Consider the following 25,529-nt stretch of genomic DNA (forward strand, 5'->3'; position numbering starts at 1 on the left):
ACCATTTATCCATAGACAATGTACATGACGGTAGGGTGGTGAAAAGTTAGCGTAGGGTGGTGAAGAGTTAATGTTCCAGCTTATCCATAGACAATGTACATAACGCTAGGGTGGTGAAAAGTTAGCGTAGGGTGGTGAAGAGTTAATATTCCAGCTTATCCATAGACAATGCACATGACGGTAGGGTGGTGAAAAGTTAGCGTAGGGTGGTGAAGAGTTAATATTACCATTTATCCATAGACAATGTACATGACGGTAGGGTGGTGAAAAGTTAGCGTAGGGTGGTGAAGAGTTAATATTCCAGCTTATCCATAGACAATGTACATGACGGAAGGGTGGTGAAAAGTTAGCGTAGGGTGGTGAAGAGTTAATATTACCATTTATCCATAGACAATGTACATGACGGTAGGGTGGTGAAAAGTTAGCGTAGGGTGGTGAAGAGTTAATATTCCAGCTTATCCATAGACAATGTACATGACGGAAGGGTGGTGAAAAGTTAGCGTAGGGTGGTGAAGAGTTAATATTCCAGCTTATCCATAGACAATGTACATGACGGAAGGGTGGTGAAAAGTTAGCGTAGGGTGGTGAAGAGTTAATATTCCAGCTTATCCATAGACAATGTACATGACGGAAGGGTGGTGAAAAGTTAGCGTAGGGTGGTGAAGAGTTAATATTCCAGCTTATCCATAGACAATGTACATGACGGAAGGGTGGTGAAAAGTTAGCGTAGGGTGGTGAAGAGTTAATATTCCACTTCATCCATAATTGACAATGTACATGACGCTAGGGTGGTGAAAAGTTAGCGTAGGGTGGTGAAGAGTTAATGTTCCAGCTTATCCATAGACAATGTACATAACGCTAGGGTGGTGAAAAGTTAGCGTAGGGTGGTGAAGAGTTAATATTCCAGCTTATCCATAGACAATGCACATGACGGTAGGGTGGTGAAAAGTTAGCGTAGGGTGGTGAAGAGTTAATATTACCATTTATCCATAGACAATGTACATGACGGTAGGGTGGTGAAAAGTTAGCGTAGGGTGGTGAAGAGTTAATATTCCAGCTTATCCATAGACAATGTACATGACGGAAGAGTGGTGAAAAGTTAGCGTAGGGTGGTGAAGAGTTAATATTACCATTTATCCATAGACAATGTACATGACGGTAGGGTGGTGAAAAGTTAGCGTAGGGTGGTGAAGAGTTAATATTCCAGCTTATCCATAGACAATGTACATGACGGAAGGGTGGTGAAAAGTTAGCGTAGGGTGGTGAAGAGTTAATATTCCACTTCATCCATAATTGACAATGTACATGACGCTAGGGTGGTGAAAAGTTGAGATCGTGAAAAATTATATCCATAGAAAATATGTACATGAGGGTGACATAATGGTGAATAGTTTATGTGATTTGGTATTTAAAGAGTCAATGCCCCCTTTCGCAGAGAAAGGCATATATAATTATGGTGCGGGATATATTGCAATTCGAAAGAAGATAATAACGTTTTAATTTCTAACATAAATGAGGTGAGGTCGTATTATTCTTTGATTTGCCCTTAAGTTCTGCGCTTTACCCCCCCCCCCCCTCCATCATCTACTCTCATTTTATCCGACCACCATGCCTATTTTAATTGGTAGCCAGCCATCGTTGCACTGATCATGCCTGATGGATACAATACACAAAGAATATATTGCGTGTGTGTAGTATAGCGGTTGTACGTGTACAATGCGATCCTTACACTTATCAAATTGGCAATTTTTACACATTAAATGGGCTACCTTCATCTCCGATTAGGTGTGTGAAGAAAAGCTTCACCCCTTAGCGTCACGTAGCTGCGCAACCATTGTCATACTGCCTAAGTTTTCGGAAGTAGATCTTAATCGTGGTCCAATTCATCAGCCGTCTGTATTCACTACACGTGCAAATGCGTGGTTGCAAACTCGCTTTTGGGAATCAATTATTTACTCAGCTACGTAAGCTATTTCAATATACGTCGGTGTATAGTGCGTGTATGTAATGCAGAGGATTTCGAAAAGTTGTTGACAAAAAGGAACACAAATTATTATCTGCTTCACCTTTTGACAGCTGATGATGTCACACAATGGAGGAGAAATTTTCAAAGTTTGGAGGAGAAATGAAGAAGCAGGTCAGGTTTGATTTTAATACATGATAAATGATAGGATTCTTAACCGTGCTTTATTTCCATCGAATCGCATTGTGACATGGATCGACACTTGCACTGCACTGCCAACTAGGGCTGGGCTAGGCGTTGGCTGCCGTTACCTCCCCTGGCCGTGGCCTTGATTTTCTCCGGCTCGGGAATGGAGTAGTTAAGCCATTAAATTTAACAATAATAACAAGTGTAACTGTAGCTGTAGTACGCCATAGCTCCAGTAGCATAAACAGAAATACCTGTACGTTGTGCATTGATTGATTGTGGTTGTTTAACAATTTTACTTTTTTAGTCTTTTAGAGCAGAAACTGAGAAAGTGAGATTGAGTGAGAAAACCAGAGGCAGAACTTCAGTTCAGAACAGAAGATTGGAAAAATGTTGAATAAAATTGGACAAACAATAATGAGAAAGTTATGATTTTTGTAAATTTGTAGTATCATGTTAGCATGCATGCATGTTTAGGGAATTTTAAATTGGCTGAATCGGTAAACTAATCTAGACTCTAAATGTATAACTTTCCGCATCGAGCGCTGTGAGTTGCACTCTCCCATTCATCATCATCATCATCATCATCATGATACGAGGAGAGGTAGATCCTGTAATCCTCGGTCACTTCTTCAGGGTTGGTTATGTTCTAGAGGTTAACTCATTGCACATGCGCAGGTTTAGGACAGTTTTGATCATATCAATTTATTTGAATCGCTCAGACCACCAGTGCTTATCCAGTCTCATCTTGAAGATATCGATGGAGTTTGAGTCAATTATTTCTTGAGGGAGACTATTCCAGTCGGACACCACTCTGTTGCTGAAAAAGCATTTCCTTATGTTTAGACGAGACCTTTCGTTGAAAATCTTTAGAGAGTGTCCTCGGGTTCGAGTATTCAGTGATAAGGTGAAGACGTGACTTGGGTCCAGCTTTACCAAGCCCTTTAGTATTTTGAAGACTGTAATGGCATCGCCTCTCTGTCTCTCATTGAGCAGCTTTGAAATTAAAGTTGCTCAAGCTTGGGTTAATAGAGGGCAGCACACTGAGCCAATGGGTATTACGCTCCTGCGCATACTAGTGTCTCTTTATGCATACGTCAGTACCGGTGCGTAAAACCCGTTGGCTCAATGTTCGCCAAGTTGCCTACTACTTCACGAATGACTATATAACGACGCATGAACATCTTTAAGTGAGAGAGAGCTCACTTAACAAAGAGCGCAATGACAATGCCAGTAGTCAATATGTAATATTGCATAACACACTGACATATCATGCTTTAAACAGGTGATGCACTTCACTCATAATAAGCTGACACACACTTCAGTACAACTTTCCAGTTTGTAGAACCTTAAATATGAGAATTTTTCAAACTTAAGTAAGATGCTGAAAAAATTGTAACAAGAAGAAGGTTTGACTGAAATATCATGATTTTGGTATCAGCAGGGCGTACCAGATCAAATGGAAAATCACAAGCTTTTTCCTCACACCAATATCTTACTTCTTATCAAATTCATGACCGACAAATGGAAGATTTGGCTATGACTACGTCACAATCAACTGATTAATTTTAGATCTGCACAAGAGTAACAATTTAACAATTCAAATGTTCATAACTCCCAAATATTGGTCCAATTTATTTCAAAATTTTGCTGTTCTGCTTCTCATATTTTCCAGCTTACATGAAAAGTCAGACTCCCCTTTTTTATGCTGTATTCTTTTTTCTTTTTGAATTTCTGGTTTCAGTATTGGTTGGAGCCCACTGCTGCTGCCATGGCCAAACTAGATGAAATCCAGTTTTCGGTTGAAAGTATGAAGCCAGCCAGTGCCTTCAACGTGCAGTCAGTATGGAGTCCCGCAAGCTCTACACCCCCTCCGAGTTCTCCAATCGGGAGGAGTCCCTCCAGCTCCAAAGCATCACCGTACACGGAGCTTGAGACGGAGCCACCGCTGTCTACAGTCAGCATCCAGAAAACGTCTGCTTGGTGAGTGATTGTACGATGATAGACCGAATTAATCGTCTAGTATGGGACATTTGTCAACATTCCCCATAGAGGCGGTCAGAGGAGCCAGATGGAATCTTATCTCAGCGGAACAACCATCGATATCAGAGACTGAAGCTTTAGGTCTAGTACGTGCATGCTCTACATGTAGCTACCATCGCTCTACAAATTCCTATACTATTTGACTTCCTAATTTCACAAAGTGTAAAAATACTTTTCTCTTTGCTGGAGCCCTTTTAGGTTTTGATGTCACATAAGTGTGATTTACTCACATTGATATTTCAGTATTTAATTGTTTGGGGGATTTCAGCTAGTCCTTAGATCCTTTTGATTTTTATTGATTTATGTATTAATTGTTGTGATTCAACTTCATTTTGTCCAAGATACAAGGATGTACCAATAACCTAAAAAGATAATCTGTGTACAGCAAGAATGTTTTAAATCAACCTAATTGTTCACCATGTTTTTTTTCTATTGGTCAATGGGGACATATTTATGCGAGAGTGTTGAGTAGTCTATTCACAAACTGCTTTTTTTGTTAATTGAGAGATTATTTAAACTTTCAAAACTTCTATTAAAGAAATGAAGTACAACATGGAACTGGATATTGCAGTTCTGTCCTACACTAGCTGCAATATAATTGCTACAATTTTTTTTTTACATACTTGCAAAATATACCACATGTCTTTGTGGAAGCTAAGAACAAGCCTATATATAAACATAACATGGCACAGCCTTATAAACTTTTTTGGGATAAACCATTTCCTTTTTCTTTTTTTTTAATTTCAGGGGTAGTAATACGTCAATTCCAGATCTTATCAAGGCACAGGGGGAGAGACAGAAGAAGCCGAAAGGTGCCCCCAGGAGGCCCTGGAGCGGGAGGAAAGTGCCCTCGAGCCCCACCCTCCAGAGGAGGGGCAGCCAGACTGGGAGCGGGGATGACGCTAACAAAGATACACCAGGGGCCTTTATTGCAGGTAAGTACTCATCATTCATGTTTCATTTTGTGCAATCCAAGTTATAAGATTAGTCAAATTTGGCTGTCGATTAAAAAAATATGGTAGTAGAATTAATTGAGTTGTCAAGATTCATTTTTTTCAGGAGAGCCTGTTGCATTGAGGCTGGAAAGCTAGCACATCAAAGAGACTTATTAACAAAGTCTGTAATACATGGTGCAAAGTCGTCAATGCATTCTTTTAGAAGGGCAGTAGGAATTGGATCTAGCTCACATGATGATGTTGGAGAACTCATGATATAATTTATTCGCTATTTTAGCATAGATCTGTCAGAGGAGTAACACTTCTCTGAAAACTCAAAATCTAAAATATTTAAAATGCGGAAGTTGTGGACCTAAAAACTGGGTATCAACTTGAGGACTTCATCTTGTATGGAGTACACATATTCACGATGACTTTGCATTAATTAAGCACTACTCATCGCCCCAGTTTTAAAGCTTATCTGTACTAGTTCATAGGAGGGATTAGATTACCCTGCAAGGTCACTGGACAGGTGGTTATCTCATCAACTCAGCTCTCAATTAACATAAGAAATAGAGGATCATGGGGGACCAACGGTCACCGAATAGGCATTGTTTTCTATATAGAGGGAGCAAGTAGCTACAAGTAGGACAGTGTGGCTTTAAAGGCGAGGTGATCAGGTCCACATGTTATGTCGTCATTGTTACTGCAGCAAATTTGATCCCTGTTGACCTGTAATTTGGAGGGGTGCAGAAAATAGGTTTTAACTTACTTTTCTGCACTATATACTGAAAGAGAAAATATTTTGTATTTCTGTGTATTTGTATATTCTACATTCATTCAGCTTTCCATTGATAAAAGTATGATTTTTTTCATAGGATAGGGTGTTTTTGCATCATATCAATCCAAATCATCGTTGAATTGATATATGTTATCTATGTCTGTTTGTGATGACAGTGAAAGGAGCAAAATCAGTCATGTATGATGTGGGTTCCCGACCTCCCAGTGGCCGCTCCCACCCATCTTCCTCCTCATCCTCGACTGCAGGCCCACATAATTCATCCCATGATGTGTTTGAGATGATGGAAGCAGCGAACACAGCAAGGCCTACCCATGGGGAGAGTGCCACAGAGGGAGAGGACAATGCGCTGGAGGAATTCTTAAGAAGTCAGCCAAATGGACACAAGCATGAATTATGTAAGTAATATCTATGATGGATGAGTACATCTTTGAATGTGTTAAAGGGAAAGTCCACCCCCAAAATAAGTTTGTTTCGATAGAGGCAGAATAATAAGAAAATCAGGTGAGTGAAAGTTTGAGCAAATTCTGAATGAAAATAAGAAAGTTATGAATTATTGAAGTTGTGATCAATCAAATACAAATTGGCAACTCTGTGACTTATTATACGAGCTCTCCTTCATTTGCTTTGTGCATAATATTCCATAAAATCATGTTTTCTTCGTTATTGATGACGGAATATATATTTGGTCCTTGCAGGGGGAGTATAGAAACATATTTGCAATTATTATATTTAGGGTGCATGTACATGTATGGTTGAAATTTTTCTTGAGGGAAAATGAAAATTTTAGATTTTTTTAGTACTGAGCAAATGGAAGTTGAGCTCGCATGATACGTCATAGAGTTGCCAATTTGTGTTTGATTGATCACAACTTCAAAAATCCTAACTTCCTTATTTTTAATCGGAATTTGCTCAAACTTTCACTGACTTATTTCTCTCATTTTTCTACTCCTATTAAAATTAACTTAATTTCAGGGTGGACTTCCCCTTTAAGATTTTTAAATGGACATATAAACTTGAATTCAGAACCATTTAAACTGCCACAGATGTGCAAGTAGTCTAGTGGATAAGTCATCCGACTGCAGATCACAAGGTACTATGGGGTTCCATCGAGTCCTGCCGCAGCACTAATGTCCTTTCGAAAGACGTTAATCTACTTTTGCCACTCTCCACCCAGGTGTTAAATGGGTACCCGGTAGGATGTGAGAGTTAATGTAGTTGGATAAGCAAGTGTGTGCTTGTAAATGGCGACTGGCCAGAATGTTCCCTAGGGAGTGGAGAATGAGCATACGTACATTGTGTGCGGGTAAGCCTGAATCCGATGACCGTGGTAATAATATATACTGCGCCTAGAAACAAAGTATTAGGCGCGTTATAAATTTGATCTATTATTATTAAAGATTGCTTCATTGTAATTCTTTCATTTAGGAAAATATGAAGATCATTACCAATATGTACTCTTTAATGCATAATCCCCCTCCCCCCCCAAAAAAAAAAAAACAATGATGATAATAGAAAGTGTTCAGGAAAATTGCTTATTTATTTTAATTAACAATGACTGAGAAGTAAAGAAATCTAATTATTTATTTTGAATTAACTTGATATGAAGTGTGTATTTTCACTGAATCTTGTTCTTAAAATCTACAAATGATAACAAAGTAATGAATGATAGTGATTTGACATGTATTGCCTATCTACCGCATGTTCATGATATGAGAAAATGAATTATTTTACTGAAGTGGCTTTAAGAGTGTTCTTTACATTTAAACTGCTGTCTATAGATTACCAAACGTGAACTTTGTAACCAATGCCACGTTGTGTTTTCCTTTGTATTCCTTTGTGTGAGCACCTAATGACTGTTGTTACTCTATCTGCACTTTACAAAAAAACAATCATTACGGCAATTGTTGAACAGGTGTTTTTGGTTTATGTAGCAGATTGCATTTCCCCTTGCCCACTATTAAAATGCCAGGACAGCATTCATTTGAGCATGCATACTGTACAATATGTGTTACAAGTCTTCTAGAAATGTATATGTATGCTTTGTATAGGAACTCTATCTGTTGATGAAGTAGCCAGATTTAATTTTTGAAAATTTTGTTGAAGAATTTTTGTATGAATCAATTTTATAAATTTTTGTTGTCGGGAAGTTGATGGAAAGGTTAATGTTTCCTAGCCGATTTAGTGTTATACCCAAAGTGATGATTTAATGAATTTCAAATTGGAAAAGCTTTTTTTTTTAATGTATCTTTTTTTTCCACATAATTATCATGATATAAGAATTAATCAATTTTTGTATGATTTTAAATATTCAATCATTTCACTATTTTTCACGACCAAGATGAATGATATAAATACACACAATGTAAATAGTGACACTAATTTTCCAGAACTGTATGGAGAATAATCCCTCTCTTTTTAAATTCCAGTGTAAAAATTTATTTTAAATTCTGTAAACAGGAAACAGAAGCATATTTACTTTATATCTTAACAAAGTAAAGCAAAAAATATATTTCTGCACAACGGCCGATTCACAGATACAGTCTTATAATTAATAGAAAATATCTCATGGGGCAATCTAGTTTGTATTTTAACAGGTTTGAAAGAAATCCATAGTTTTTAAAAGCAATGATATAAAAGTACACTTTATCTCTCGGCAGATGGATAAATGATCACATTGAAAACAGTCAGCCAGGGAATGCCCCCGAAATGCTAAAAAGAGCCCCGAAATTCATAAAAGAGCCCCCAAAATGTTTTATATCCTTCTATAACAAGGACACCTGCTCAAGAATTTTCTAAGTTTTAATATGAATTTGGACTAAACTATAATTCCTTTTTATACCTAATACTTCTATGGATGATATCTGGGCCCTACATGTACTGTAGCTGTAACACAATACTTAATAGCAATTGACTTTCTGATTGATTGATCGGTTGACAGCTGCTCAAGAATTTTCTAAGTTTTAATATGAATTTGGACTAAACTATGATTCCTTTTTATACCTAATACTTCTATGGATGATATCTGGGCCCTACATGTACTGTAGCTGTAACACAATACTTAATAGCAATTGACTTTCTGATTGATTGATCGGTTGACAGGTGATTAATTGTACATGTACATCATGGTCAATTGCAAAGCAGCAGTCAATTGCTAACTAAAATCTTTGTGTTACGAGGCCCTGAAGCCAAATTTAAATTAACGTACATGTACGTGTACCTAAGCAATAAAATCTTGATTTTTTAAACTTAATATTTTTAATAATGATGCTTGTCCAGAAATGTGTTGGTATACATGTACATGTAAGAGGGGTTAATGCAATGAATCTTGTGGGCTATGAATGATTGATCAAAGTGAATACCTCCCATAGCTTTCATGTTGAAGGCAATCAGCAGGCATTAAGCCATCTGAATTATTGATCAAGTTCACTGTCAAGGGGAAGTGGATAACACCATGCATTGAATGCACACCACGTGGGGATGGCATCCTGTGTTACCATGGCGATGTGTACGTTGGAGAGAGATGGGGAGTTCAGTGGACAGTTTGAGTAGCTAGTGCTCATTTGGTTTAGGCTCCAGAACTGTGTGGCACATAACTGATTTGAGGGATTTGAGCAATTGTTTGGCAAGCTAGCAAAAGGACCTTTGATTACCAGTGGAAAGTTTGAGAGAACAATATTAATTTACATTTGTAATTTGGGCAATAGAACTGATGGCGGATAACTGATTGAGCAAGCTGTATGCAATTCCTCAGGAAAATTGCATACAAGGTATCTAGAAAAGAACTTTAATATATGTCGCAGTGCTTATTTATGCACTGTGAAAGTTCTCAGTTTAAGTGTAGGTATGTTTTCACTTTCGGTGTGTATTTTTTTGGTGATATTGATAATTTGAGTGTGCCATATTAAAATCATCTATTTTTCATGATTTTTTTGTTTTGGGGCTGTTTTGGTGGTTGTTGCTGCAATATTTGACTGTTTTACAAATCAACCATCTATATAATTGCATCAATGATCTGCAAATCATTATCTTTTAAATTGATATTTGTACATATCAGTCTGAAGTTTCTGCACACATGTATTGATTTCCAATTTTGACTATTAAACTGCCTTTTCAATGAAGATTCACAAATGTCAATGTATTTCCATTCTGTCTCTTCAGCTAAGTTATCAGCAGCCTATGCGGATGAGAGAAACGTCACACCCCCTCCCCCTCCTCCCTGTGCCTCTCCCGATCTTGAGAAGCTTATTAATGGGGGTCTAGATGAGGAGGACTATTACTACGCTGACAGAGATCACCCAGAGGTCGAAGGTCATAAAGAAGAAGACAGAGATAGTGGAGAGTTGTATATACATGTAACACAGGTTTGTTTTCTGTTCAGTCTTATTGGTAGTTTGGTATTTGTAAGTTGCTACAATGCATCATATGTTTTCATCCATCTGTCTCTATGATTATTTTGTTGTGCTTTTCTTTTAATGATCTCTCCTTGTTGCAACATAACTTGATTGGAGACAAAGAGATTCTACGTAATCTTAGTAGAAGGATCTGATGGGAATTTGAGAGAAAATGTTGCTTTATAGTTGATAAGAAACTGAATACATTATATTGGTTGAAATGTATTTTTTTTTTTTTCATTTTTGGTTTGACAAGAAAGTGTGACGTATACTTCTGATTATCTTCCTCTCCATTTTGATTATTCTTTACTTTCTGTTGAAAAAAACAAACAAATTGTTGTTTTGAAATACTGATTAAAGCCATCATAAAGAAACGGATGAGAATTAATGTTTGTGCAAAGAAGAAATTTTACATATATGTTTAAAAGTATCAATAATACATGTAGTTGATGATTTTATAATTTGATATTACATTTATTCTTCTCCATAAAACTAATGAATTTCAACTTTCAAACAAAATATGCTTATGTCAACATTCACTTTTAATTTACAGCCCTCCTATGTCCCTCCTCAGCTGCTACGCAGACCTACCCCTGAGCCATTGAAACTGTCCATGACTATACCTGATGCTGAAGGGGAAGAGGACTATTCCACTGATGAAGATAGGTAGGATTATGTTATGGATAGTATGATGCATATGGTGTCATGAGAATAAGCCAGTTTGTAGATTCAATCTGTGCATGGGCAGATAATGCTTATGTGTACCAGTTCTACAAAAATCGTAAAACCCACCAAGATGAATACTGGGTACCTGCTCATGAAAATTATGTTATCATTATTCCATAATAATAATAATAATAATATTGAGTATTTGTAAATCGCCAAATTTACAAGACTTACGTGCTTGAGGCGCAATGGTGAAGAAAAACTACAAGTACGCGAATACATAAAAAATTAACAACAACGACGGATCGTACAGTCTATGGAACACAGGTGGAAGTATTCTTCTCAAGAGGTCAAACAAAAGGGATTCACAAAGCACCTCCATGTCTTAAGCCAATGATCATTTTAAATTGAACCTAGTGGAACTTCTACAATCATGTAATGTTTAAAAGATCTGTGGATATCATTTGAGCCATGTGCTATAATTAACAACTGGTGTTTTGCTATTGATGGGTTTCTAACATGAAACAAATTGTGAACTTTAACCTGGACCAAATGCTTACCTTAAAACATAAACCTAACCTAAAACCCCATTGCAATCAAGTTTCTGGTTTTGCAATATATGTTTTCGAGGGAATTTAATTTCTTGTTTTTGCTGATTTTGATTTTGTGTTTTTCAATTTGACAGGTCTTCAGGTGCACCATCTCCTCAGCTTTCTCCTGACATTGAGGTTCAGAGTGTAACAAGTGAAGTATCCGCCCAGCTAACAGCTCAATACATCACCTCTCAACGGGATAGTCCATCCCACACCCACCCTTTGACGCCACAGGGAGTGGATTCTACCATTACCCAGGATAGGGTGGACGAATGGGACCATCGCGAGATAGATGCAAGTGCTGGTAAATCTAGAAAAGGGAGACAGTCTGTGAAGTTTGTTGAAGAAAGGAATGTGACTTTTGATATCACACCAAGAGATTGTGCATCCACTCACAAGCCTAGTCCTCCATCTGTTAGTAGGGTTCAGAGACCACGAAGCGCTTTAAAAAGTCCAGGAGTTCGGAAGTCCATTGTGCAGAAGAAGCGACCATCATCCGCAGGTTATAAAGGCAGCAGTCAGCCGTCACAGGGCAACTCATATTCTTCTGGACGCTTGAATCATCGTGATGATGAAGGTGGATCCAATGAAGAAAGCGATGAAGAACAGAATGTTACCAATGATGAACTAATGGACGCAATTAACAACAACGCCATAAGCCAGTTGCTTGATAATTTGACAAAACCAAGGAGTAAAAAGGAGGTAGAAACAATGATGTCACATCTAGCCGTCTCCGAAGCCAACAAGGCGACTACTGACACGACCAAAGCAACGCAAGAAGTGCCGCAGTCTCACATCGTCAGAACTGTCCAGGTATCGTCATCCTCCCCAAAACAGAACTATTACGAGAAGGCGATACTAGCCAAAAAGAAAAGCATGTACCACAGGCAGAACACGCCGACCCGGACGCTGACCACCAAGGTGATTGAGTTTGGTGATGAAGGGCCGTCCATGGAAACCAAGGAGGTGTCGTACTTCCAGGTTGTTACACCGCCCTCGCAGGTCAAGGTCTCCAGGCCTACATCCTCCAGAGGGCCTCGCAGGGGATGGGAAGAACCCGGTGCATCAGAGGGTACCCATGTGAATAGGCCTACCATGGGAAAGAAGTCTGTAAGTATATGAGGACTTTGCTAATTGAATATACCCCGCAAAAAATTGTTGTTTGTCTTTTTAAAAATTATTACTGGTTGCTTGTTTTTGTAGTGATTGTTGTTTCCACCAGATATTGTAATGTTTTCTCCGTCTCACTCGAGCCATTCTCCTGACGACAGACGGAGCACAGTGTCCAAAATGTTGTGACCATCTGTTTCTCTGAAAGATCTAAAAGTTCTTGTGAGAATAATAGTCACAAAAGAATTATACAACAGTTCTTTTAAGAACTAACACATCCCTCCAGAAAGAATACCCAGTCCTTATAAGGACTACTCACGTGGTGTACCCATTTAAGTTTTCCTCTATGCAAACCTATAAAGAACATTTGATTGTTGTTTGTTTCATATCACTAGAGATGAAGAAATACCTAAAGCATTCATTTTACAGAATGTTCAAGTTTGGTTGTACTTTCTTTCAATGTTAAGTGGTTTAAAAAATTGACAAGGATGTCAAAGTCGTTGTTGATTAAGCCTTGGCATTGCCCTAATGTGCATTAATAAGACATCATTTGTGTGCCATATTTGTTTCAGGTATAGTAAATGGCTACCCATCTGTGTAATTTTTGAAATTAAACAAATCAGAAACCTTTTTTTAATACTTTCTGGCTCCTGCGGGAGGGGGGGGGGGGTCAAGGTATATCATCGGGATAATCTTGTTCCTGATGTGTAATTAAACTAGATAACAATGCGAGCAGTCATGTAATTGAAGCCTTTTCATCAAGTCCCGATTACTATATTACTCATGACACATGAGACCCTACGTCCAGCTGTTTCACACCTTCTTGCCTTTGTGCAGGTGGCAATGACGTACATTAGCTTGGGAGGGAATCAGTGATAGTTCCTTTACAATCATGCACATTGCTTCACTCTAAAATAGCACCTGCTGAGAGCCATAAGGGCGTTAACTTTGGATGAAAACAGCTGCTGCTGTACATTGTATATCATTGTGGAATAGAAAAGGTCCCAGTAATGTCATGTATCAAAGCTTTATTCTGTGAAACTTTTATTTATTATATACATTTATTTTTCATTTTTTTGTTGGTTGTCCTTATAAATCAGAAGTTTAATTTCAAGTACAGTCTGTCTTTCGTTAGCAAACACCTGTATAGAAAGAACACCTGCCACAAATACAATTTTTTACTCAATAGAGCTTAGAGATTTTGGTGGTAAGCACTTGATAAGCACCGTTTTTATCATTTATTGTTATTTAAAAGGACCCAATTGGGCTGAAATGTGAGTTGGACTTTATCAGTCAGACATGTATTTTGGAATGAAGTATTCTCTGAAACATGTCTTATAAATAAAATAATTTCATGGAAATGTACTAGATTAGGTTATTATTAAAGAAATAATTTTTAATTGTTCTTTTTTTCTTAAACAGTTTGTTGAGCAGCAAGTTGCCAGGCCTACATCAAGGATAGGATCTTATCAAGATTTTGAGGATTCTGACCCCCTAGAACTGGACAAGAGATCTCCGAGGTCTGCAGCTTCTCAGGTGAGACTGACCCCTTTACCTGGAATTAGTTAAAGAGCAATAAACTTGGGCCCTGCTTGCACAAATATCATGGAAGGGGAATCAAATATAACAATGTATGTTCTGTAAGTCATTTATGGTTATGTGACACAATGTACATGTACAAAGTATAAATGCCACTGTTTATGTAAAATATTTAAGAAATAGTAGTAGTATGTCTGATCAGATGATTTAAATTGTGCTTTCTCCTCTTTCTTTCTCTCCCATTTTTTTCTCCCACTTTGCTCGCTATCTCTCTCTCTCTCTCTCTCTCTCTCTCTCTTACTCTCTCTCTCTCTCTTACTCTCTCTTTCTCTTACACTCTCTCTCTCTTACTCTCTCTTTCTCTCTCTTTCTCTATCTCTTAATGCTATCTATGACTCTTTGTATGCCTCTTTCCCTGTGTCTCCACCTCTGTCTCTACTGCTCCTCCACCCCACCCTCTTTCTTTCTCTCTCTCCCTCCCTCCCTCCCTCCCTCCCTCCCTCCCTCCCTCCCTCTCTCTCTCTCTATATCTCTCCAAACAGAGAGCCCGACCAAGGTCAGCTGTTTTGAAGGCCAAATCACAAGTGAGCCCCCACAGTTGTGCTAGAACGAAGAGCCCGAATAGGACCAAACCTAGGCCTCACTCATCTTTTGTCAACTCAAATCCACCAAAGGTATGTATGATGGCCAAACTCTAAATATTGCATCTGCAGCCAGAAAAGCTCCCCGTCCACAAATAACATTTGAACCATTTTCTTATCTTATATCCCTATGATTTCACATCATGTTGCATTTTTGTCAAGAGACATATGTTTTGGGGTTGTCCATCCGTCCGTCCCAAGAATTCGACCTTCTCTATGTTTTTATCAGAGTAGTAAATCTAAAAGGTATATCATGCTACTAGTTGTTCATTTTACTTGTTGGGATGCAATTCACATTAGTTTGTAAAATTCTTATTAATTGGTATATCCATATTTTCTCTTTGATCTTTTAATGTTGCCTTGGGAAAGTATAATTTCATAATCACAAGTGTTTTAATGAAAATTCATTGCAAGTGTGCACTTTTAAAAATGATGCCTGGCTGGAATGCTCCCCAGGGAGTGGAAAATGTGCATAAATTGTGTGCAGCCTGAATCCGTTGACCTGGGTAATAATATATATCTGTAAAGCGCTTTGAGAGGGCCTGCGGTCCTGAAAAGCACTATATAAGAACAAAATATTATTAATATTATTATAATGATCCTTGAACTAGTTCAACTAAATTAAAGGTAATACAAAGTTTTGGTATGGGGTCATGAATTTGGTTCAAATGAACAAATTGGAAGCGATGCGATCGTACAATATTCAGTGATCGTTATCGCGGTTGAAATTGAGTCTAAAGTTATGAAATTGTGAATAATAATCTCTTTGTGTTGTATAGCTCCCTCTCAAGGTTAAGATATTAATTAAGCTATAAAACAATGTTTATTAACTAAAATCGACCGATTATCTATTCCCGTTTGGAAATTATATATCACAACTACATGTACATATTCTGACATTTTCATGGTCGCAGCTACCATTGTACGGCCGTAGGCGCTGTTTGAAATTTATCCAAATTTACCGGGAGCACCGGTAAATTTTTATATTCAATTTTCCTTGAAAGCAGAAGTGTTGTAGGGGCTTAATTTTCTAGTGCTTATGATCCACAGGGGCATCCAAATATATCAAAGTTGTAAAAATTCTCTATCCCATCAATTTTCAAAATTTCCCAAAACTTTGTATTACCTTTAATCTCATCTCATTATCACCTTGGAACAGAAACCAGTGAGACGAAGCTCCTCTCCGTCCGCACAGAACTATAGCAATTCAAGCAGGGCTCTCGTTCCTGCCGTCAGGAAAAGGTAAAATTTTAATCATGGACCTTTCTTTGCTATTGAATTTTATTAAAGTGTACCATTCACCACAACATATTAATGGTGGCTTCTTATTTAGCGCACATGTCCCTCACATCGTGACGCTCCTGGCGCTGCCCCGATTATTACCCTGGCTTTAGCAAGGCGGCCATTACGGCGCTCTAGCATTCCAAGGAATTAATTCCTGCCAGGTGCCCATTTACATCTCCTGGGTTGAGTGTGGCAAATGTAGATCCATGTCTTGCCAAAGGACATTAGTGCCGTGGCGGGACTCGAACCGCTGATCTTTTGATCGACAGTCCGTTGACATATCCACTCGACCATGGCACCTCTATATTCTGTTCTGTGTGTTAGTATTTCCATATTGTTATACTGTATTAAAAATCTGAGCTTCAAATAACATTCTGTAAAAGGGGATTTGCAAATTTGAATGCAAACTCATTAAACATAAGAGTAGTTAGTAGACTAATCGGCGCACCTGTATGCTTGCCCAATATAGGGCCCACGCAGAACCAAAGTCAGATTTAAGTTATTATTATTATTATTATTATTATTAGGCATTTAGATAATAATACAATAATACAATAATATGCAATATAACAATATAACCACAAGTCTTAACATAACATTGAACAAACAAAATTAATAGCGAATCAAGTAGGAAATGAGTTTCTTAAAGACATCCACTGATGGAGCAGCTTTTATACGGGAGGGAAGTTTATTCCACTCCTTAGCTGCTGCAACAGTGAATGTGCAATCTCCTGCCTTACTACGAGCCACATGAAAAGTCTCCCTTTTATTTGTTATTTGTCAGAAAGCTACCAATAATTGATTATCCATCATGTACATTAAGATCTTATAGATCAGAGCATAAAATTTAATCAAATAGTTTGACCAGTCTGAATTGAATGCTTTTTCGACACAGATTCATAAACCAAGATGATTACTTGTATCAAAGAGAACTGTTGCTGAGCTAGCGCCATGAGCGTCCCTGGACGGTGTGTGCGCTCTATAAGTTTACACTATTATTATTATTATTATTTATTTAGGAATTTAGAAGTCTTTTCATATCATAAATGCAATGTTTATCACAGTATTTGTTTATTTGCTTCTTCAGCAAAGCAGAAGTCCAAAGAAATAGAGAGGCTTTCAGAGCATTAAAAGATGGGTCCTTGAAGAAAACTAAGACATATGGAAAGCAAAGTAAGTACCATATTTCAAATTCAAATGATAAATATCGCACCATTTTCATGAAACCCCTTGTTCTAGCAAGATCTAATAAATCTGTGCATAAAGTGAAGATATTTTGTTAATCCCGTCCAGTTTTTAAACTCTTAATTAATGGCCAGTTGAGTACCAAGTACAGTGTCAACTACTAAGTCTTGCTAGCGCCTGTTTCATCTGTCGTACATGTGAAGCAATAAAAAGAGACAAAAAAAGGAAGACAGCTAAGGTGATTTTGGTATGTAATTAGATGGAAGAATAGCTTGGCAAACACTATCTTGCAAGAAGGAACTGATGGGAGAAGAAAGAGGGGCAGACCAAATAGGAAATGGACTGCTACCATCAAGCAATGAACAGGAATGTAATATGAGTGGCTAACTAGAATAGCTTAAGACAGGAAATTATGGAGGCCAACAGCCACCAGATTATGGGACATAGAAAGATAGATAGATATATAGATATTATAGATAGATATATAGAAAGATACATGTGCAACTACAAGTGTAGAAAGATATTATGTGTGAAATGACATGAAGAATGACATAAATGGCCAAAAAAGATAAAAAGAACAGTATGTAGAAATTCAATTCAAATTCAATTCAATTCAATTCAATTTCGGTTTATTAATATCAACATATACAATGTACAATGCAGTAGTCCAGGAACCAATAATGCAATGTTTACATAAAATGTGCATAAAAACAGGAATGATCATACAAAATAATGTACAATAAAAATGATAAAAGATAAAGTTAACATTATTGTTCATACCTTAAGTTATATACATATATAAATAAATGATAATAGATGGATGAACAACAATATTGAACCAATTATTGCAAGTAAAAATATTCTTTAAATAAACAAATTATTTTAACATAAGAATGAATTATTGTAGTACATCAATATATATACAAAGGAATTCCAAGGTGCAAGCTGATAGCTAGATCATTCACTGTGTATTGAATTAGTAGGTTTCTAGTCTGTTTTGTATAGAGAGTGGAGAGTTAGAGAGTCACCGACAAACTTTTTTCTAAGCGATTAGAGATATAATTAAGAATTACTCAGCTAGAAATTAAAATGTGTTTAACGTATTGGAATACTTTTCAGTTGTTGCGGTAGACGACAGGTCGCCTGTACGCACAGTCTCGACAGGAAAGGAGCAGCAAGACGGCGGCAAGGGATCTGATAGTGACAGTATTGATGAGGTTAGTTGAATTGTTCATTTGAAGACTCTCATTTCAGTCTAGTTCCCCTAGACTGTCACCAATTCTCATTTGATCTCTTCAGAGCCAGGAGGGCGTTAGCTTGGTGTTAAAGGTAATACAGTTTTGGAATTTTTGAAAATTGGATGATGGTGATTCTTTTCAATTTTGATATATTTGGATGTCCCTGTGGATGTAATATAAGCACTAGAAAATTTAGCCCCTAAAACACTTCTGCTTTCGAGAAAAATTGAATATAAAAATTTACTGGTGCTCCCGGTAAATTCTGATCAATTTTAAATAGCTCCGTACGGCCATACAATGGTAGCTGCGCCCATGAAAATTTGTAGATGTGATATATAATTTCCAAACGGGAATAGCTAATCGGTCGTTTTTAGTCAAGAAACATTGTTTTATAGCTTAATTAATATCTTGACCTTGAGAGGGAGCTATACAACATAAAGAGTTTATTATTTATAATTTCATCACTTTAGAATCGATTTCAACCTCGACAACGATCACTGAATATTGTAGGGTCGCATATGCTTCCAATATGTTCATTTAAACCAAATTCATGACCCCATACCAAAACTTTGTATTACCTTTAAAGGATATCACCTACTGCCCTTCTGACTCTAAACAGACAATTATATAGTCATCATCACTACTCTGAAAACACGTCCTCATGTTATATTCTTTTCAGGTATTAGTTTCATAGAGGAACATGCAGGGCTCACTTTGATCGAATTTAGTCACGCAGTCAATGTCTAAAGAATATAATGATGATAATAATAGTAGTAATAATAACAATATGAGATTTGTAAGGCGCGAATTCCACTTAAATCATGATTTTCGAATACTGGAATTGATTTCTTTTTCAATCTTCAATTCAATTCAATTCAAATGATTTCATTTCTCATGCAAAATATAATACAATAAATAAGTATATTACAAAAAATATACAATGAGACAGCAAATATAATAGCAATAGCACTAGAAAAGAGGAGCTAAGTAGGAGCAGATACAGTTCTAACCAAATTTTGTATTAAAAAAAAAAAAATCTTGCACTAGATATGATAAACATGTCATCTTTGTATCTTTGTATTCCTACAGTATCCCAAGAGCATGAGGGAGGAGGAGGTATTTAGTTTACACAGACACCTAACCAAAAGTGGAGTTAAGATCTCTTTTAAAACACTGAAAAGGTAAGTGCTGTGTACCTACTTGTTAATAATTTTCTTTTACTTCCACTGCTACTACTTCTACTTCTATTACTTCCACACTACTACTTCTACTTCTACTACTTCCACTACTACTACTTCTACTTCTACTACTTCCACTACTTCCACTACTACTTCTACTACTTCCACTACTTCCACTACTTCCACTACTACTACTTCTACTTCTACTACTTTCACTGCTACTACTTCTACTTCTACTACTACTACTACTTCTACTACTACTTCTTCGACTTCCACTACTTCGACTGCTACTACTACTACTACTACTACTACTACTTCTACTACTTTCACTGCTACTACTTCTACTTCTACTACTTCTACTACTTCCACTACTTCCACTGCTACTACTTCTACTACTTCCACTGCTACTACTTCTACTTCTACTTCTTCCACTACTACTACTTCTACTACTACTACTACTACTACTACTACTACTACTACTTCCACTGCTTCTACTTCAACATCTACTACTTCCACTGCTACAACTTTTACCTCTACTACTAGGCCTAATCCCTACTGGTCAAACTAGTGCAGATAGGCTTTAAGGACTACCTACATGGTGCTACCTGAACTTCGTTATATTTCATCCTGAAGACGATTTGTACGGCCTATCTTAACTTCGAGAGAGAGCATGAGTGGGCCCTTTTTAGAGCCAACTAACCCTGTTGAAAGAATAGACCAGTTTATGGTTAGCATATGTCCCGAATGACCTCGAATATCTACAGATCTTCAAAACATGAAGAGGTCCCACTTTGTAAATTTTGTATTATAAATCACTCTTAGGGCGATGGAGCTGCTACATAAATAGTCTTTGTTTCCCCTTTTCAAAGAATACTTCCATCTGTGTATCATGGAGTGCACTGCTTGTGCAGAAATGAATAATTATTACATAACTTTCATGAACACGTATCCAGTATTTTGTCTCCATGTATTTCACAATTTGGTCTGCAATGACCTTTACCTGCTCATTCTCAGACTGCAACTACTGTATGAACTGGCTTATTGGCGGGTGTAACCGCAAACCTCGCTCAAATCTATCCTCACCATGGAAGCCTCCAAAGATTACATATATATTTCTTATTTACCTTCTTTTATGTCCTTTAGGGGTCTCGTCGCACCAAATGAGAAGAATGCAAACGATTGTCTGGATCAGTTACCCAGCAATGTATCCCTCAAGTGAGTCAACACCCCATTCTCTCCATAGCTTTCCCTCTCTTTTGTTTTAAAGTATTATTCAACATTTTTTAGGCTATAAAAAGTGATCAATCCAAAATCAAATGTGCTACTTCTCCTGAAAATGAAATTCATAGGTGATATGACTATTTCTGACTGTTTCATTCCAATGTACATTGAATGTAACAAAATAAGTGTAATTTTCACGTTATAACACAAGGTCCTTTGTGTTTGAAGTGTGTATATTTTTTTAAAACACAAATTAATCACTTTTATGTGTTTTTCACCAAAAAAATGCAACATTTTACAAATTTAAAGATTATGTTTTTTTTTTAACCCATAAGAACAGCGGAATTGCATAGAAACATGTACAAGTAAACCCTGCAACCCCAACAAAAACTTTGCTTTAAATTTTCTCATTAAATTTTAATGGAAGAGCAAACATTTTACTTGACTGTACTTACCAGTAAAACATTTTTCTGAAATTTTACTGGCCCGGGGCTAACGGGCCAGTGATTTTTCTCTTCAAAATCTGATTTTTTTTTTTTTTTTTTTTTTTTTTTTTTTTTTTTTTTTTTTTTTTTTTTTTTTTTTTTTTTTTTTTTTTTTTTTTAGGATACTCTGTTTTTTGTGTCAAGAGGTTGGCATCTCTGAACATACACAAAGAAACGGTGCAGCATACACCAAAAATAAAAATGTAAACAAAATTCTGAACTTGTACACCTAACGTGCATAAGGAACCACTTTGTGTACTCAGTGGAATAATCTCTTTATTATTGTTTCTTTTATTTTCATACTAGTTTACTAAGTAAACCGGAAGCCTGGCTGGGTGAAACTTACAGGAATTATCAGATAGCTGAGAATGCATTGAGTAAGTATACTTAAAGACAAGCTTTCTGTGATCTACGCCTTCATTCTGATTGATTTGACAGAAGGAAGCAGTCTTGTCTTATGTCCTCTGAAATCCTTTCCCTCTGAATAAGCAGTTGGATTGTCGAGTGTACAGAACTTGGGATTGTTGATTAATAATCAATTATGTTGAGTTACTGTATGATTTGTTATTACCATGTACATATATATATATTGTTCTGTTTCATAGAATTTGAATCTCAATCCAGCTTTTAACTACAATGAGCTATCATATTGAGTAATCTAATTCTCTTTTACATTGACTAGGTATGTTGTTTATTGTTATAGCTTTACATTCCCCGATTTTAGGATATGCTCAAACAAAATAAATCAATTACTAGTACTATGACTTTTTGATGCATCAGAATTCAAGTACATATCCAGTTCAGAAAAATTAATGCTTTCTGAATCGTTCAACAATGTCACACTCCACACGTTTCATACTCCATCGTTCTTGAATCCTTAAACCAGTATAATTACTCATTCTGGGGAGTGTTTCACAAAGACTAAAATCAAATTTAAGCTGGACTTAACTATGGCAGGATGTTCATGCCACTGTTTGCTCTCACCATGTACTGGCATTAGTCTTTCAAAGGGCGTACAAACCATGGTCACAAATCTACTAGGTTTACATTTTTTATAATTCATTATTGAGGGTAAAAATACTATCTAAAGATCATAATGGTGAGAGCAAACATTGGCACAACAGCCTGTCATAGTTAAGTCCAGCTTAAAGTCAATCTTAGTCTTTGTGAAACACCTCCTTGTAATCATTTGTTTGTGCTTTCAATCATTTTATGCTGTATAAAATTACAAACTAATTCAGTCACTGATGGAATTTCAGTGGAACCTTATTATAAAGAGCTGTGATATAACAAGTTATCTGTCATAAGACAGTTATTCTGCTGGTCCTAGTTCTTTATATTCTTTTGTTTTTTACCCTGATATATCAAGGTTCCTGATTTAGCAAGGTAATTTCCATGGTCCCAAGGACCTGGGGGTGTTTCAAAAAGATTCTACATCAAACTTAACTCTAAGTTGGATTTAAATATTATGGAGAGCCATTAGTAGCCGTATAATCAAATATATTCAAAAGCAAAAATTGAAGTATTTTAGACTTCTCATAAATTCCACATCAAGAACATGAAATTTCCCATGATAATAGAAAATACGAATGATTTGAATTAACATTGTATGCCTTTCAAACTAACTTTAACAAAATATTTTCAAAGATGCTATCGGCTTTCCATAATTGTTAAGTCCAACTTAGAGATAAGTTCAACTTAGGATCTTTGTGAAACACCCCCCTGGTTATAAATGAGGTTCCACTGCACTCTCTTCTCAATAATTGATGTGACTTTGTATGTGTTCATTTTCTCAGGGAGAGCAGAGACTCAGATTGCTATTCAAGAGGAGAAGGCCCAAATAGAGGCAGAGAAACTCAAGGAGTCCATGAAGATGGCCAGTGGTAAGAAGAAAAAGAAGAAGAAAGGGGGTAAGAAGAAGACTAAATCTTCAGGCTCAACTAGATCCACTTTGTCATCGGCTAAGTCTAGTGCCAGTGTCATCTCATCAAGGTCAAAGGTCGCAGAGGGTGATAGACCGATATCAGCAATATCAGCATTAGGATTGGATCCAGATGAAATTCTGAAAGATATATTGTGAATATATCATAGGAAAATGTAGGACACATTGAAAAAATTATATTAATGTCGGAAGAGAGAAAACCTGCTTTCTCAAAGCTCAATCAAAAGACACAAACAGTGATAAACAAATATTAGCAATATCAAGCGATTTAAGTTTCTTCAGTATTTCTTGAGATGCAGTTATGAGCTGAACTGCCGGTTTGCAGTCCAGTGCAGTTGTAAATGTTAACAAGTTTGTTTCAGCTTTGCGGGGATTTGTATGAACAGTTTATTAATCATTGACATTATATTGATTTTTCATTGCGATATTTTCATGCGTGAGTTGGGGTGCTTGATTTTCTGTGACAGATATACAATGTGCAAAGGAGCTAACTCTGAAGTCTGAACTGGAATTAATTATTATTTTTCTTGAATACTAATCAAATTCATGTCTATGCCTGTAGATATGCAACATATGAAACTACTGCTTTTTTGCTATCAAAAGGATTGATAAGATTTGAACCCAGGACCTTCAGGTCAAAAGACCACAGCTCTTCGCTGAGCCATCATGCCTCTATCATGTTCTAATGATGAGGAAAATGCTCAAGAATTTTCTTATGTAGTTTTTGTCTTAACTTTACTGAAATCAGCTTATGTTGTGGTGGCCTTAAAAGCCTGAAATATTTAAGAGTAAGAGACTTATTTCAGTGTTTATAGAAATTTTTACAGAAAAATTATAACCTTCCAAACTGGTGGAGGAAATTGAGTGTTTTAAATTCAGATTACTAAGGTGGGTTTTTTTTATAAGAGAAAAATTGTATATTACGAGAAAAGTAATACATTTACATTGCAGCTCTGAATAGGAGCTTTATTTTATCTTATAAGGTGGGTATTTCTAGCAATATTTTAGTGTAATAGTTATTCAGTGTGTGTGAATTAACAGAATCCATCCAGCTTTTTGTAATCTTTTTATTATTCACCTTGAAATCTAGATGTTTTATTACTGAAATAAAAAATTATGTTTTTGAATTACTATGCAAATTTATGGATATTATCAGTGTTGCAAGTGCACAATATGATGCAGGTATATGACTTAAACTGTAAAATTGTTATTCTATTGATTATTGAAAGGGAAAATCTTGTGTTATGTAATAAGTGATAAAGTGAGGTAATTAACAGTCATTTCCAAGCATTACGGAATGACATTCTCAGAGAATGTTCAATTTTTGAAAATAAATGTTATAGACATTTTAATAATAATCAAAAATGAATGATATACCATAGAAGCTGCTTAGATACTTTTTAACAGTTGAGTTTCTGTAAACCATTTATAAAATTTACAAAATATTGAAATTGAAATAGCTTTTTAATGTAATTAAAGGGGGAAAAAGTCTTCCTCTACATCCTTCAGTAACAAACCTTTATCAATTCGATACTTCATGAATTTGATGAAAGGTTGATTGGAAGCCCAAATGTTGTGAAAGTATTTGATATTACGATAGTTAAAGGGAGTGTAGCATGACGAGACTACAGGTCTTTCCTGTGGCCTGACTCGATCGGGGGCCAATTGGGTATAATATGTCTAGCGCAGTATTCACGTGCGTGGAACATACGCGAAACCGAAGTGGAACTTCTGTCTCTTTCGCGAACGCTAGCGCGCGCTGACCCAGTTAATCAAGTCCATTCGTTTACGTGCAGTTGTCCAAAAGAAGTCGTAGATGGCTCTAACCAGTATTTGCCATGCTACACCCTCCTTAATGTATCATATCATTCATTTTATAGATTTTTAAACAAAATGTCTGAAATATTTGTTATTCTAAATAAAAAACAAAATCTGGAAATGTCATTCTGTAACACTTGCAACTAATAATAATAATAATAATAGCCTAATAGTCCACTCCAAATTTTATTAAACCGAAACGGAAATTCTTTTTGCCCAATTGATCGTGAGCCCGGCAGCCACTGAGCAGCGCCATATCGACGTTGCTCTATCCCTTATTGTTGAACGCCAAACAAGGTAGCAAGAACT

At 36.6% G+C, this 25,529-nt stretch overlaps 1 protein-coding gene across 1 annotated transcript; it reads left to right on the forward strand.

Annotated features, from left to right (window-relative positions):
* The first annotated feature begins 1,875 nt into the window (after window positions 1-1,875).
* On the forward strand, window positions 1,876-24,529 carry LOC755357. The gene is made up of 16 exons (XM_030997548.1): window positions 1,876-2,137; window positions 3,894-4,132; window positions 4,940-5,127; window positions 6,085-6,324; window positions 10,088-10,290; window positions 10,874-10,986; window positions 11,672-12,689; window positions 14,112-14,225; window positions 14,771-14,902; window positions 16,029-16,111; window positions 17,241-17,326; window positions 18,458-18,555; window positions 19,666-19,757; window positions 20,898-20,969; window positions 21,767-21,837; window positions 23,257-24,529. The coding sequence occupies exons 1-16, from the start codon at window positions 2,093-2,095 to the stop codon at window positions 23,538-23,540; spliced, it is 3,078 nt and encodes a 1,025-aa protein (XP_030853408.1). The 5' UTR covers window positions 1,876-2,092; the 3' UTR covers window positions 23,541-24,529.
* The last annotated feature ends 1,000 nt before the right edge of the window (window positions 24,530-25,529 follow it).

The sequence above is a fragment of the Strongylocentrotus purpuratus genome, unplaced genomic scaffold (genome assembly GCF_000002235.5).
Source record: "Strongylocentrotus purpuratus isolate Spur 01 unplaced genomic scaffold, Spur_5.0 spur5_scaffold_4, whole genome shotgun sequence".
Taxonomy (NCBI): domain Eukaryota; kingdom Metazoa; phylum Echinodermata; class Echinoidea; order Camarodonta; family Strongylocentrotidae; genus Strongylocentrotus; species Strongylocentrotus purpuratus.

Bases quoted from the DNA above. Each gene is read 5' to 3' on its own strand.
- LOC755357 (XM_030997548.1), top strand. From the start codon at position 2,093: ATGGAGGAGAAATTTTCAAAGTTTGGAGGAGAAATGAAGAAGCAG. The intron at 10,987-11,671 runs GTAGGATTATGT...TCAATTTGACAG, and splicing joins TATTCCACTGATGAAGATAG to GTCTTCAGGTGCACCATCTC. The intron at 20,970-21,766 runs GTGAGTCAACAC...TTTTCATACTAG, and splicing joins CCCAGCAATGTATCCCTCAA to TTTACTAAGTAAACCGGAAG.